Source organism: Geotrypetes seraphini, chromosome 9, assembly GCF_902459505.1.
Source record: "Geotrypetes seraphini chromosome 9, aGeoSer1.1, whole genome shotgun sequence".
In the NCBI taxonomy this organism is placed as follows: Eukaryota; Metazoa; Chordata; class Amphibia; order Gymnophiona; family Dermophiidae; genus Geotrypetes; species Geotrypetes seraphini.
In genome coordinates this window covers 160,459,043-160,475,411 of record NC_047092.1, presented here as the reverse complement: position 1 = coordinate 160,475,411, position 16,369 = coordinate 160,459,043, and the positions used below count along the sequence as shown (strand labels likewise).

The window sequence follows — 16,369 nt, the reverse complement described above, 5'->3', positions numbered from 1 at the left end:
AATGAACTTTGCAGGGTACAGTATATTCTTAGCATTTATTCTTCTAACCATTGGAAAGATGAATAGAATCATTGTGATCCAGTAATTATGCTGTTTGACCTTTGTCACACCTGTTGAGGAAAAAGCACATCTCTTTCTCACAAACCTCCAGCCCTTACTCTTTAATACCATTCTCTTTTGTTGAGAAAGTTGCTCCCTGCAGAGCATTTTCAAAACTAAATTCATCTTGGTGATCTAAAGAGTCAAAGTTGGAAGGAACCGAAGGATTTACGTACACTATATCCAGTTTAAGTATTAGAAATTTATTGTGGGGAAAAAGGTAAAGCAGTGTACAGTACATGATGTTCTTGTCAGTGGTTCAAATCATATTGCTTAGTGACCAGCTGGAAAAGAATAACATGTACTTAAAACATAAGAAAATAAGAATAGCCTTACTGCGTCAGAACCAATGGTCCATCAAGCCCAGTAGCCCGTTCTCATGGTGGCCAATCCAGGTCACTAGTACCTGGCCAAAACCCAAGGAGTAGCAACATTCCAGAACCTTAAATAGTAGCGACATTCCAAACAGAATCCCAAAGAATAGCAAGATTCCGGAACCATAAAGAGTAGTCACATTCCATTCTAATGATCCAGGGCAAGCAGTGGCTTCCTCCATGTCTTTCTCAATAACAGCCTATGGACTTTTCCTCTAGAAAATTGTCCAAACCTTTCTTAAAACCAGCTATGTTATCCGCTCTTACTACAACCTCTGGCAATGTGTTCCAGAGCTTAACTATTCTCTTAATGAAAAAACCGGTTAAGACCTTAGCGGTTAAAAATAGACGTCAAAACTCTATAAAATTTTAAGAGAAATTGATGGAGAGAAGGAAATCTCCTTTGATGATATTTGGGCAATAGATCTGAATGTAAACAATGGAGAAATTGACTGGAAGTCCTTTTGGGCATTTTCAGCAAAACCCACTATCTTGGCATCGATTTGTCAATCCACCTATTTTACCTTACATAGAGCCTATTGGACCCCTACTAAAATTGCAAAGGTGTTACAGTCGTCTTCTTCAGAGCTTTGTTGGTCTTGCAGTCAGCAACCTGGGACCGACTCTCTTGCACATCATTTATGCATGTCCTAACCTACAAATTTATTGGTCGGGCATTTGGTCCAGAATTTTCTCTATAATGCATATGAATAATAAGTTACCTCTGTCTTATAAATCCGTCATACTTCGCTCCTCAAACCCAGGTATCTCGATAACACCATCATTCACAAAAGATTTTGATTTTATTATTGCTTTAGCTATTCATCATATTATCTGTAATTGGAAGGATAATTCGAAGCTTAACTTCCACGAATGGTGGAATCACCTTTGTATTATCAGGAAATATGAAGAAATAATAGCGTTCAAACAAAACAATATTGCCAGTTTTACTGGGACTTGGGCTTCTCTTGATGAGGATGTTAATCTCATATGACTCCACTATTATCTCAAATTAAATCCATGACTTGCAGCTTAACGGTGTATTGTTTTATTTGATGTACATTTTGAAAAATTTCAATAAAATGTTGTTGCATTACAGATAGGACTGCTATTTATGTGGCCTATTTTAGCCACTAAACATAGCTAGCAAGGCCCAGAGGCCCAGATTAGATAAATGATGTCTAAAGTTAAGGATCTAGATCACACTGGGTTTACTAAATGACGAATTATGGAATGGAATTCCCCATGTTCTAAGGGTCTCTAGTTCCTTTCAATTTTTCCGTAAAGCTGTAAAAACTGTTTTGTTTTCTAACCACCTGAGAAACCTTTCCTAGCTTTGCTTTCTCTCACTCACTGGCTTTTTTTCCCCTTCATATTGGTTTTCTGTTTTTTTAAATACTGTTAACCGAATCGAGCTCCTTGTTTGGAGATGATCCGGTATACTGTACAAAGCTAAGTTTTTGGTTTAGTTTCTACCGCGGGCCAATGAATATATGCTCCGTTTAGTAAAAAGAGCTCTTAATTATTTAAAAGTTTAATCAATGTCGATAATTTGCAATGCATAACTTGGAATTGATGTTAAGTGCACTTAATTGGCTGCCTAATGCCACTCGGTATTAGCCACGTCCACAGTGGCATTAGGTAGCATAAAGTGCCTAAGGAGACACAATTCTGGTACCAATTTTTAGGGTGCCAGTAGGTACCTTGAAACTCAGTTAAAAACATTATTTGAATGTCATTTTTTACTGAGCTTAGATGTCTACTGGTGCCTAAAAAAAAATGGTGGGCTTAATGAAGATCTTGTAAGAACGTTCCGAACTGCTTATATTGAAAGTGTATCCAAAAAAACCCTGATGAAGCCGCTCGATAGCGGCGAAACGGGTCCCGTCGGATAAGATAAGATACACAGTGTTACATCGGCATTTCAATTTGTTTGCCGTTTTCCTATCTTTAAAAAGATAAGTGCCATTTTTGGCTTATACTGTCAGGCTGACTATCACATCAGCTTTATGATTGCTATTTATCTCTACCGTTTTGGTGAGCTATTTTAGCGACCTCACTTTTTTGCTATCTGCCGATATAAGGTTGGGCAGTTAAACAACTATTTAAATCTTTGAAGTGTTTATATCTACACACTCATTGAGCTTGTTGCATTATTGCATTATTTAATAATATAGCTCTGTTAGCTTTCAGCATGAGCCACTTTTTCAACTGTAGAGTTCCTCATTAGTGAAGTATTTAGCCAATACTATTTCCGTTTCTTTGCACAGTTTGTAGCACAAAGCATTAGTCACTTTATTTAGATCTTTCATAGCATTAGACACTTTAAATAGGCTAGTTTCAGCACCAGCCACTTTATTAATGCATCAGTCACTTTAAACTAGTGAATCGCGCTTGTCACTTTATTTACGGTTTTATCCAAGTACTTTTTTATTAAATAATATGTAGAGAGTTTCAGCTTTATTCATCACGTTGATACAATTAGTCAAATCATTATATAACATTGGTGAAGGTTTTTATGATCTATGAAAGAAACCCACGCCACTATTCCATACTGGATGATATTATTATGATCCTAGGAGTGGCAACTCTGAGATCTTTTCCTTCACTTAATTAACAACTTTGGTTAGTGTTTTGACTAATATCAACTTTATAATTGCTCTCTTGATTAACTTTTTTGCGGATCTTAATGAATCTAGCCCATCGTTACTATCCCCTCAAAATTTAGCCCACGGTTTTAAAGCAGCTGCTGGCAGTAACATAGTAACATAGTAGATGACGGCAGATAAAGACCCGAATGGTCCATCCAGTCTGCCCAACCTGATTCAATTAAATTTTTTTTTTAATTTTTCTTCTTAGCTATTTCTGGGCAAGAATCCAAAGCTTTACCCGGTACTGTGCTTGGGTTCCAACTGCCAAAATCTCTGTTAAGACTTACTCCAGCCCATCTACACCCTCCCTGCAGTGATCTGGGTGCCGGCCAATATTCAAATCGGAGCTTGGATAACTAGGCGGATAAAGTTAAGGTAGCCATTTTACTGTCCTAACTTTATTCAGCCACTTACCCGCTGCAGACTGAAAATCACAGTTACCTGGGCAAGTCCTTGATGCGCCCTGACTCTGCCGTGGTACTAATCGGTTAGTGCTGTGGTGGTCGAAAGTGACCTTCAGTCAGTGGCGTAGCGAGGGGTGAGCAGCGCCCGGGACAGTGGAGCCCCATCCCCCGCCCTCTTCCCCACCCCCCTGTAGCATGCGTGCGACCCTTCCCTGTGCCTTTTTAACTTCAGCACCAGCAGCCACCAACTTACTGCCCGCGTCAGCTTCAGCGCCCTCTCTGACGCGTCACTTCCTAGGTGTGGGTCCCGAAAGTGACATCAGAAAGAGCGCCGAAGCTGAGGTGAGCAGTAAGTTAGTGGCCGCTCCCGCTGAAGTTAAAAAGGTATGGGGGACGGGCGCGTGCACGGCAGGGGAAGAAGTAGGATGGGGGGATCGGAGAGGAGGAGGGTTGCCAGCGCCCGAGGAAAATGGCATTCAGGGCAGACCGTGCCTTCCCCCCCTCCCCCCCATTACTATGCCACTGCCTTCAGCAGTACCTGATCAGTTAAACGCCGCTGCATATCAACAACAGAGCAGGCCAAGGTGTTTTAACTGGGCAGGAGCCTTTTCTACCTGGATAAACCATTTTGAATACTTATCCCCTCTTTTACTAAGGTGCAGTACATGCTAACGCGTCCATAGACTACCATGCACGCGTTCATGTTTAGTGCACGCTATATTGATTAGTGAACTAATCGGTTAGTGGACCTTAGTAAAAGAGGGCCTTACTTTTATAAATTTTTTTAGCTACCTGTTTTCTGACTCAGCATTTTCTTTGAAATAAGCCAACAGTTCTTGGAAGGGGCAGAATTAAATCCGAATCTATCTGATAAATAATAACCCCTCCTCCACCAAAATGGCTCCCAGCCTTTGCAGATCCATGTTATGATTTGAAAGCAATTTAAGATAGCTTATAAATTAAGCTCAAAAAGCTGTTGTACCATAATCAAGATTTTTTTTTTTATTTTCCCATATATCACAGCATTCATTGAGGTTGTAATTAGATTCAGTGTGTGTGGTGGAGGTGCATCGTGCATATCATTATATGTATATGCACACATACAGAAATAGCCGTATAAAATATATATTACAATTAGGGCTTCTATTTATAGGTATTGATAAAGAAACAAATTTAAGTGTTTATATTCCAGAAGCTCTTCAAGAGTACAAAAATGGTGCAAATGTGATTCAGGAACTATTACTTATCCAGCTGAATCAACTCATTTGTGCAGCTGAGGAGGCACCAGCGCAAACAAGGCACAAAAATAAGGCAAGCCAAGGAAATAAAATGGTCATTTCATTATTATTATTATTGCTCTATTGGAGGTGTTTTGTCACAGTTTATCATGTAAAACCTAAAATAGGAAGCCCTAGTTATAATGTGTGAACTAGATGCATTTAAGGTGAGAAACATGTGTATGGGTTCATACACAAATACTTCATGTCATAAATGCAGCTAGAAGAAACTACAACTCAAGAGTTTACAAAGTTGCTCAGTGAACAATACTATCAAAGAATGTACGAGTCCCCAGAAGATTTTGATCACAATATCGTAACGTATAGTCCCGATGAATCATCTCTGGATTTCTTTTATCCTTGATACATGCCTTAAAATAATTAAATGCAGTTTTCATTCAATAATTCATTACAAAATTAGCACTTTTTTTTGTTGTTGTTGCATAAATTGTCCAAGTTTAAACAATGACATACTATGTGGCATAATTATTAGAACTGGACAGAGCTAATAATTTTATTATGAACAGCTATGATCCACAATTCATGAGTTGTGCGCATAATGGTTGAAATTATTGACTCAGATACAATGGCATAATAAGGGGGGGGGGGCAGACTGCCCCGGGTGCCATGTCAGTGGGGGCGCCGGTACCTTTCCACCCTGCCACGCCATGCTTGCACCATCCCTCCTCCCCCTCCCACCTCACACCTCTGTAGATCTCTGTTAGCGCAAGCAACGTCTCCTGCCTGTTGTTCACACCAGCCCAGTTCCCCTCTGAATCACTTCCGGGTCATGAGGTCAGGAAGCGATGTCAGAGGGAAATCCAGTGCTGGCGCGAGGAGCATGCTGCAGAAGCCAGTTGCACTAGCGAACATTTAGAGGTATGAGGAGAAGGGAGAGCATGAGTGGGTATTGGGGGGCAGAAAGGAGTAGAGGAGTGTGTGGATGGAGTGTGTGTGTGTGGGGAGGGGGGGCGCCATCGCCCCAGGCACCTCCTACCCTTACTACGCCACTGCTCAGACACTGCAAGCATGAAATTTGGTGGCTTCTCTGCAAAAATAAAATCTTCATCCCAAATGGGAAAGATGCAGTCAAGGCCCGAGTCACAAAACTTTATTTCCCACAGAAATCTACAGAAGAAATGCCTTCCTGATTCTGGCCCATTGCTCGAGTCAAGCTTCCCAAAGATTTTGTGCTTGTTGTCTAATGTGACTGATATATACCAGTGTAAGGATTTTATTCTCAAAATGACACATCTCCCTTGTTCTGTCATATATTCTTATCTTGAAGTGTTCTTTTTTTAATATGTATATTCTTGCATCATTTAAATTGAAGCTGGTGAAACATTGTTGACCATACAAAACTGTAGATGAATTTGCTTGTCTAGAGATCGATCACCAGACATGACACTTATTTGTAGGATTCATGTACTGATCATGGGTGCAAGAGAAGGCATCAGAAAACTCTGGAAAATTCTGCAAAGAGCCTATAACCCTGGGAAACATAACAAAAATATTTTAATAACAAATTGCATTTGAAACATAATTTCACGCTTGTCTTTTCACCCTTATTTTGCAGTTTGACACCAAGAGGTAGTACTGCAAGACACCCATTTAGGATCGGAGATGCCATTTTGAACCTGAGTGAGCATGGGATAGGTGTGCGTTCCTTCCCCACCATTATCCCTCCAGAGACATCTCCAGAAAGTGCCAGAGATGAGGCATCAGAAGCAGTGGCATAGTAAGGAAGGGGTGGGGGGGGAGGTCCACCCTGGGTGCTGTCTTGGTGAGGGCGCAGGCACCTATCCTCTCTGCTCCCCTGCTCCTTCCCCACCCCCCACTGCCGTGCATGCATCTCACTTCCCTTCCCCTGTACCTCTGTAATGTTCCTGACGTGAGCAGCAACCCCCAACCTGCTGTTGTGCCAGCATCGGCTCTTCCTCTGATGTCACTTCCTGTACCCACGCCTAGGAAGTGACATCAGAGGAAGAGCCAACACAGGCATGACAGCAGATTGGGAGTTGCTGCTCAAGCCATGGATGTTACAGAAGTACGTGAAAGGGAAGCAGCACGCATGTGGCAGGAGGGGGCGATGAAGGAGCGTGTGGAGGTGGGGGGGAGAAGAGGGTATGATAGGGGTGCCACTGCCCCAGGCCCGTCTCACCCTCACTACGCCACTGATCATAGGGATGGGGCATTAAGAATTGGATGACTAGGGAGTTTGAGGGTAGGGGGGTTAAGTACTGGAGAATCAAGGGTATCAGGAGGTACAGGAATTAAACAGTAGAGAATTGGAGGTTTGAGGTAGAACTTAAGCATTGGTGGACTAGGGGTGGTAGAAGGTTAAGTGTAGAAGATTCACTTCAATTTGTTTAGCACTGTGGGTGTGGGAACCTCATTCCATTTTGTGGGTGTATATAGTGCCCCATTCAGTACAGAGTACTAAAACGTAGGTGCCAAATATTTGGGTGCTAAGTGCCCATTCTATAATGGCAATATTGTGCATAATTGCTGCGATAGAACACTAGTAAAAGTCCACATTTTGGTGTGAGCATTTATGCCATGTCAAAGGCTGGCGTAAACGTCTGCATGCAAATGTTGGCAGTTACTGTAATGGACAGTATTCTATAACTTAGCATCTAATGGCTTGGCACGTCCTTGACCCTGCCTTGCTCATGTTCACGTCTCTTTGGAATTGGGTCCAAAGATATTAGGTGTTAAGTTTATAGTACAGGGGGCCTGAGCCTGACGTGAGTGGCCTAGGCTTATAGTAACATAACCCATCTTAATGGCCAATCCATGTTGATAACTTCATTGCTAAGTGATACTGACCTGAAAATGCCCGGGCTGTGTGAATCAGTTTTTAAGGAGTTGACAGCATATTTTGGTCTGTAAGTTCCACACCATACCTTTCAACAAATAAAAAGATGATATTAGCCATTTCTCGTATTCTGAAAACATTTCAGTTGATTTTTCTATATCTACAAGCTGATATTCGCAATTAATGTCACCACAAATGCTAGGAAGTTCTTCTTTACCCAACGTGTGGTGGACACCTGGAATGCGCTTCCAGAGGACGTTATAAGGCAGAGTACGGTACTGGGGTTCAAGAAAGGATTGGACAAATTCCTACTGGAAATGAGGATAGAGGGGTATAGATAGAAGATTACTGCACAGGTCCTGGACCTGTTGGGCCGCCGCGTGAGCGGACTGCTGGGCACGATGGACCTCGGGTCTGACCCAGCAGAGGCATTTCTTATGTTCTTATGTTCTTATGTTCTAGAGGAGTAGTATTATGTTATCTGCAATCCATTTAGGGCCATATTCTATATATGATGCCTACAAAATTGACCCTGAAAATAATGGTGCTCATCACAATTCTATAAAATGCCTTTAAAGTTAGGCAAAATTTATAGAATTACACTTTAGCGCCCATCCATGTGACTAACATTTAAATGCCCTGATTTAGGTCAATGAAAACCAGGCCGAAATACCTGCACCTAAGTTCTACACAGATCATTCGTATTTTATAACAGTGCACATAACGCTTAGGAATGCCCGCCCATGCTCCTCTCCTGGCCATGCCCTCTTTTGAGAGTCAACACACTAGAATTTACATGCGCAACTTTATAAAATACACTTAGAAGATTGAATGCACATATTTTTTTATTAGTGCTAATTACGTGCTAATTGCCAATTATTGGCACCAATTAGCTTGTTAAACCATTAAGTTGCACGTGCAAATTGGCAATGCACACTTTGATTGCACTATACATAATCAGAACCTTAATGAACAGTAATGAGATTTTGTCTTCATTAATAGCATGACAACACGTTGGAACATCCCCAACAGTTACGGCCAAGTTTCTGTAACACTCATTAATTTTGCCAACTACTGCGTGGTTATTGACAAACTACTCACTCCCCCCGATCCATCCAGAGCTTTAAGAACTACTACTCAACACTTATTCTTCGTATCCTCACTAAAGATTATTAGTACTCTCCGTATGACAACATTTTCAGTAATTGCCCCCATGATCTGGAATTCATTACCAATACACATTAGAGGGGAAAAAATTTAAAGGGGCAGTGATGGGTTTTCTCTTTAAAGATGCCTTCGAATGCTGATTTTCCCTCTTTTTTGCCTAAAAGATAGCTAGTAGCAATGAAGCTGTTCCCCTTTACTCCTATTGTTTTCTCCTTTTAATGGTCTCTCTTCTAAAATTTATTGTAGTTCAACCCCTTTCCCTCATGTTTAATTGTATGTCGCGTCTACGTATTTTGTTTGTACATGTCTTTGTTTTTAATTTTTGTACTCCCCATTTATTCTGAGTCAACTCGATTATTGTAACATCGCCTATTTGGCACTCCCCCCGAAGTACATGCGGCGATTGCAACTAGTTCAAAATACAGCGGTTAGACTACTTTGTGGACTGAAGAAGTTTGATCATGTGACACCTTCTTATCGACTTTTACATTGGTTACCGATGGAGGCACATGTGAAATTCAAGTTTGGTTGTTTTTGCTTCAAGGTACTCTATGGCTTAGCCCCTAAATACATAACAGACTTTTTTTCTTTCTCAACCAACAGACACAAGCGAAGCTCACACCTGAACTTCATTTCTCCACCGGTTAGAGGTTGTAAATTTAAAAGTCATCATCAACATCTTCTCGCACATCAAGCAACATTATGGGGTAAAGACCTTGAACAATTGCTTGTGCCTACTACCTATGGAGAATTCAGGAAACGCCTGAAAACACATCTATTCCTGAAATACTTAGTAAACCAACCTATTCAATCTTAGTCCCTAACAACTGAGCGCAAGAACCACCTGTCGCTAAATCTGTACTTTGTTTATTCACTCAATCTGTAACATTTCTAATCATTGTAAACTGCATAGAACTTCACGGTCCTACGGTATATAAACTGTTATTATTATTATTATTAATTATTGTTTATTGCCTAGAATCCAGGATGGGCGGACAATCAAATTTGTAACTCATCCTCTGTCCATTCACTCATTCCAGTGCAACTTATTTGTACCATGCCTTGTTACCATATTTTCTCTTCTCCGTATTTATACGTTAAAATCAATAAAACTTTTTGAACTAAATAAAACTTGAAAACTATTACATTAGTATATAAACTTCACCATATTGGGAAAGCCTGAGGATCTATCTTTCAATTCAGGCAAAATTATCTTTAAAAAAAAATAAAAAAAATTTAACACCCTCCCCATCCCCCCCTTTTAGAAAGCTGTGTTAGGCTTTTCTTTATCGCTGGCCTTGGTGGCATTAGCTCCAATGCTCATAAAATTCCTATAAGCGCTGGAGCTAATACCGCCGCGACTTGTGATTAAAAAAAAGCCTAACGCAACTTCATAAAAGGGGGAAAGGGGCAAGTGTGCTTAAAAAATTTGGCTTTCCCAGGAAGCGTTTTCCATACCCTAGGAGGGTCTTTTTTGCTGCCCACTATCGTTCTTTTCTTTCCACTAAAACCCTACCTTATTCTAATCTAATCTTTGTGTGTCGCGCACACCTAAACAGGCTCTGGGCAACTTGAGGAAGGGAGGGAAGTAGGTTAGGGTGGGATGAAGGAGTGGAAGGGGGACAGGAATTAAGCAAAGCTCAGGTGCTTATGACAATCTTAGAAGAATTAATTGTCGAAGGGTGAAGTTTTCAGTTTCTTTCGGAATAGGGTATGGTTGGTTTCAGTTCTTATAGTCTCTGTGAGATCATTCCAGATTTTGACACCGAGGAAGGTGACCATGGACTGGAGGATTCCTTTGTATTTGAGATTTTTTGTCGAGGGGAAGTTCAATTGGATCCTGTTGAGAATTGTGCGTGAGGTGGACCATGCATCACCAGTTAAGAGTTTGATGAGTGGGATGGCTGAGTTGCCATAGATAAAGTCCCTCACTTTCCTAGCTGGCTTGTTTCTAGGTTTTTGTTTGCCTCTGAGTGATTACCATATTTTTCCAGTCTAAGAAATTTGCAGTTCCTTTCCATTTTAATCTTGTCACTGGAGGTGGTATACATTTCAAACAGTGGCCAATCCAGTATCTGGCCATCAGTATCTGACAAAATCCCCACAAAGTAACATATCGGAGTATTTCATGCTGCTTACCACAAGAATAAACAATGGATTTTCCAAAGTCCACCTTAATAATAGTTTATACGCTTTTCGTTTAGGAATGTGTCCAAACCTTTTTAAACCTTGCTTTCATCACATTTTCTGGCAATGAATTCTAGAGCTTGGGCAAGCCTGCCATTTTAAAATCACAATGGATAGCAGCATGTTTTTGAACATTAAAAAAAAAAAGCAGCCAGTTCATTCACTGAGGAAGAAGCGATGGGTTCCATAATGGTGGAAGAGAGTTTATAAGCCTGGAGATATTAAAGAAATCTTTTGTAGGATTATTGCTAATTGGAGTTTGAGAGGAGTAAACTGATTTCTTAGCCTCCTGAACAGATTGCAAATGCAAAATATCCTTACAACTGGCATAATTTCCACCTTATTCTGTACCCATGCTTTCAAGCTTGTTGTAACATAACATAGTAACATAGTAGATGATGGCAGATAAAGACCCGAATGGTCCATCCAGTCTGCCCAACCTGATTTAATTAAAAATATTTTTTTTTTTAATTAATTTTTTTTTCTTAGCTATTTCTGGGCAAGAATCCAAAGCTTTACCCAGTATTGTGCTTGGGTTCCAACTGCCGAAATCTCTGTTAAGACTTACTCCAGCCCATCTACACTCTCCCAGCCATTGAAGCCCTCCTTTGCCCATCCTCCACCAAACGGCCATACACAGACACAGACCGTGCAAGTCTGCCCAGTAACTGGCCTAGTTCAATATTTAATATTATTTTCTGATTCTAAATCTTCTGTGTTCATCCCACGCTTCTTTGAACTCAGTCACAGTTTTACTCTCCACCACCTAGTAATCTTGAACTTGGATGGAACTAGGAGGATTGGCAGAAACAACCATAGCAAAGGAGAGATGTCACTAGATCAAGAGCATCTCTAAGAATGGAGGGAGATTTGCCCAGACTCTGCTGATGTGTTTACCTACCTGCAGTCAACATGCTATGGAAGATATGAACATATTTACATAACAGCACATACAAGGGGGTGCTGAAAAGTAACATAACATAAATTTTTATTTATATACCGCAAAAGCCTTTCGGTTCTATGCAGTTTACAAAACAGATGGGCTGACCATTGTCAGTGAGCTACAATAGATAGAATATTGGCATCAATAATAGTTTCAGATGAGTACATTGCTATGAAGGGATTACAAGTTCTCAGCCCAACCAAGAAGAGAATGATATTGTCAAAACAGAGAATTTTGTTTCTGCAAATTGGCGCTCTTTTCAGCTACGGTGGCAAAATAACGCTCAGAATTTAGGAAGTTGGTTGGTTGGGCTGAGAATTTTTCAGCACTCCCTCGTATGTAATAAAAATGAGCCAAGTACAGGACAATCAAGCCATAGTGACTTCACTGATGAGGTTGGCTCTTATTGGTGGAATGAAGCATTATGACATCACAGTCTGAGCTCTGGTTAAGCAGAGACTGAAAGTTTTCACACTACAGGGGGGGGTGCTGAAAAGTTCTCAGCCCAACCAAGACGAGAATGATGTGGATATGGTTCAATCAATGATCTGAAACAATGTCAAAACCGAAAATTTTGTTTCTGCAAATTGGCACTTAACGAAGTAAGATACTCTTTTCAGCTACAGTGGCAAAATAACGCTCAGAATTTAAGAATTTGGTTGGTTGGGCTGAGAACTTCTTGGTACCCTCTCGTAGAGCTTTCTTTTAAGCATTTACACACATATGTGCCAGTGTTCTAATCATTTGCATGTATGTAAATGCTAGTGCTTTCATTATACAATAGAATTAACCCCTTTGTGTACTCCATGAAGTATGCCTTTTCAACTGCATTTGTGGTACTGTACCTGAGCAAAATTCACAAAGAATAATTGTTTATGATTTAAATTGAGCCCAGGAAGTCTTTTTTCTTCACCATGGGTTTTAACAAAAATGTCATAGGCCTGCAAAAGAAAAATGATAAAAGTTTTACTTAATTTCTGCTCTACAGAAGGGAAGCTCCTGTGTTCTCCTGCCCCATTTTGAGATGGGGCAAAACTGACAAGCACCCCAGATTTATTTATTTTTTTTTTTCACATTTGGCAATCCTGCGGATCTTGATCCAGACTAAGAAGATGATCTGAAATAAACTGAAGAATGAAAACTCAAGTCTCCAGTGTGATAACCAAAATAAAAGAGTCTGTTATTTATCCCCCATATGGTTTGGATCATTCTAAGATCTTTTTAGGTCTCCTTTTACTAAGCTGCGCTTGCGGTTTTAGCACGCGCTTAGTGTGCGCTGAATTGCCGTGCACGCTAGACGCTAACACCACCATTGAGCTGGTGTTAGTTCTAGCCACGTAGCGCAGGGTGAGCCTGCGCTAATATTCTGCGTGCGCTAAAAACGCTACCGCAGCTTATTAAAAGCAGCCCTTAAACGTTCTAGACGGGGAAACACTTGAATGATGGCAAGATTATGTTAATAATCCAAGGTATTGAACTTCTTGCCCATCTCCAGACAAATTGTCTTTTTGTTTTGAGACTGCTGAAGAGTATATGATGCCACAGAGAATCCCAAAATAATAGCTTTAGTTCAAGGAAATCAGTAGCAAATATGTACATATAAAGATATGCAAGGCTTTTCATTTTTGTTGTTCCTGCTGCTGTTTGAGGGGTATTTGGGGTTTTTTTTGTAATTAAATGTCTTTGTTTTATGTTTTTAAAAAAGTGCTGGAGCCAGTCCTGGGAACCTCCTCTCCCACCATAAAAGTGCCTCTAACATGGACTGTAAAACAACCCCCTCCAAGGCCTTCTTCTCCAGTCACTTACTCCTAATCATAAAGCCTTCACGGGGCAGAAGGAATCCTGAGTCATTCCTGCCTTGTTGCTGCTCGACTTCAAAATGGCTGCAGCCTCAGTTAGTCAGAACCATTTTGAAATAAGAGCAGGAGTAGAATAAGAGCGGCTATGGATGGCTCCTATCCTTCGAAAATCCCTACGACTGTAGGTAAGCTGACAGGCATGGAGAAAAGGCCAGGAAAGAGATTTTCCAGGTGAGATAATGGTACCGGCTTTCTCTTTAAATGGAAAAAAAAACCCCATGAACATCTCACACCTTTTCATTGGTAGCCCCAAGGTACATAAAGTATTTCCCTGTGCCCCTATAGCTTACAATATAAGGACTAGATGAAATAAAATATGATGCCCATAATAGGACTAGTAGTAAAACCGCATGCATTAATGCCGTTGCATTTTTAAAAGAAAATCTAGCCCTACATTCAGTGGCATAGTGGGGGAGGGGGGGTGGTCCGCCCCGGCTGCTGTCGTGCTATGGGCGTGGCAACCCATCCTCCTCTCTGCCCCCCAGGCCTCTTCCCACTCCTCCCCTTGCCATGCCCCCTTCCCTCTCCCCATATTTCTAGCTGTTCACCGCCACGAGCAACAACTTCAACGTGCTCCTCGAGATTGCATCGGCTCTCACGGAGGTCACTTCTGGGTGCCGCACACAGGAAGTGACATCAGAGGGAGAGCCGACGCGGTCGTGAGGAGCACGTTGAAGTTGTTGCTCCTGCGGTGAACTGGCTCCGCCCAGTTAAGCCCCCAGCCCCACCTCTTTAACCTGTGTGTCGGGGCGGCATCTGCACATGCGTGGATTTGATGCGATGTCGTGTGCGTGCGTGGAAGTGACATGATGACGTCGTGTGCGCGCACGAGACATCACCGCATTGCATCCATGCATTCGCGGGTGCCGTCCCGACATCGGAAGGTCTTCTAAACCCGGACGGACCCCCGGACATGTCCGGGACATCTGGTAACCATAACCCCCTCTTTTATCGCACGCTAAATGCTAACATGCCCATTATATTCTATGGACGCGTTAGCATTTCATGCGTGCTAATCGTTAGTGCACGCTAAATCGGTTTGTACGCCTTAGTAAAAAGACCCCATAGTTTTGATACTCCTTTGTCCTTTAAGCCCCAGATAAAGTAGTGATCTCTAGAGGGGTTTTTTTTTTTCATCTGAGAGTCTTGAGGAGGCTTAAGGATTATTTATCTTCTGATAACTTTTGGTCGGCTGTAGTTGCTTTGATGCTCATAGAATTCCTTTGAATGTAGGAGATTTTAGCACCCTGGACCACGATAGAAACCTCTACTGCAGCTTAGTAAAAGAAGGCCTTAAATTTGTCAAACTTCTAGTTCATTGATGATCTATGCTTTCCATTCAAGTAGAGACATTGTGGATTACTCTGCCTTTAGAAGTTAGATCCCTACCTGGGGGTTTTGCAATTTAATCCAAAAACAGGAGCAGAATATGTCTGGTCTTCAAGTGAACCCTACTTTATTAGCAACCAATGGTGTAACACATGTAGAAAATTTAGAAAATGTTTGAAAACAGTTTTGTTTCAATTTGTTTATCAGTAGTATTTATATTTGAGCATCTCTGTGATGTAATCTGTTTTATGTTATTATGTATTCCATGCTTTTTTTGTACCCCACTCAGAATGGTTGGATGTAACAGGTCATACATTTTTAAAATAAATAAATACTTGCTAACATTCAGCGACTTAAATATCACCATGCTATTTTTGGAACAGCAGCATTAGGGCTGGTTTAGTCGTAGCAAGGGCTATTTACCACAACTTAAAGCCCCAATGCCCCTACGTTCCTACCTTGTAAGCTTGTCTAATGCCACCGTTATCTGCAATGTTTTCACCGAGGGTGTTGATTCCATTGATCTGAAACACAAAACAATCATTGGATTGGTGGCAGGTTACAATCTTTAAAAAGTCAGAAGCGAGAGCTGGAAAAAGTCATGAAACAAAGAGTCTTTAATAATGTTTAGTTCATTTGCGGGTACAAAAGTCAGCTGCTCGTGCCTGCTTCAGGGTTACATGATGTTACATGAATACGGAATCTCAAATTTAATTGTCAAGATTTCAAACATCCAGCAATGAGATCTAGTCAATTCCTTTCTGCAGTTCAAAGAATCTATTAAGCAAATGGACATTTCCATGTATTTTGCCTCTGTTTGATTGTTTTTATAATCTTATATAGTCCATTCCTGCTGACTCTTCAGGAGCAGGAATTTAATAGTTTCTTAGTCGATATACTGAAATACAAGGAAGGTGAAGTCATGGAATATGAATTTGCTTTGCCATTGACTCCCTGTGATCTTCATGTTTACAGTTTGAATGGAGCTAGCAATGACAAAGAGGATGATGCTGGTGGGAAAGTGTTTCCTGCCTTTTAGATGATTTAACCCTTTATAGGTGAACTCCCAGAAGGCAAAGCAAATTTTGCTATAGACTGAATGAACAAGCTTATCTTAAATAGACTTGGGAGTCCCGACATGGATCATGTTTTGATTACTGCTACAGGGAACCTGAATCATACTGTAACCTTTTTTCAAAATGTAGGTCCATGTAGTTTGGAGTATGATTTGGGTTCCCTGTAGCAACGTGCATTATAAGTG

General features: G+C 41.0%; 1 protein-coding gene across 1 annotated transcript in view; it reads right to left on the bottom strand.

Annotated features, from left to right (window-relative positions):
- Positions 1-4,507: 4,507 nt before the first annotated feature.
- The window catches only part of MME (membrane metalloendopeptidase), a 124,034-nt gene continuing 112,172 nt past the window's right edge, over positions 4,508-16,369 (bottom strand). The window contains exons 20-23 of the mRNA XM_033957987.1: positions 15,567-15,632; positions 12,766-12,861; positions 7,635-7,711; positions 4,508-6,297 (exon numbers count right to left, since the gene is read on the bottom strand). Of these exons, the coding sequence (XP_033813878.1) occupies positions 6,198-6,297; positions 7,635-7,711; positions 12,766-12,861; positions 15,567-15,632 (339 nt within the window). The 3' untranslated portion in view covers positions 4,508-6,197. The remainder of the gene's footprint in view (positions 6,298-7,634; positions 7,712-12,765; positions 12,862-15,566; positions 15,633-16,369) is intronic.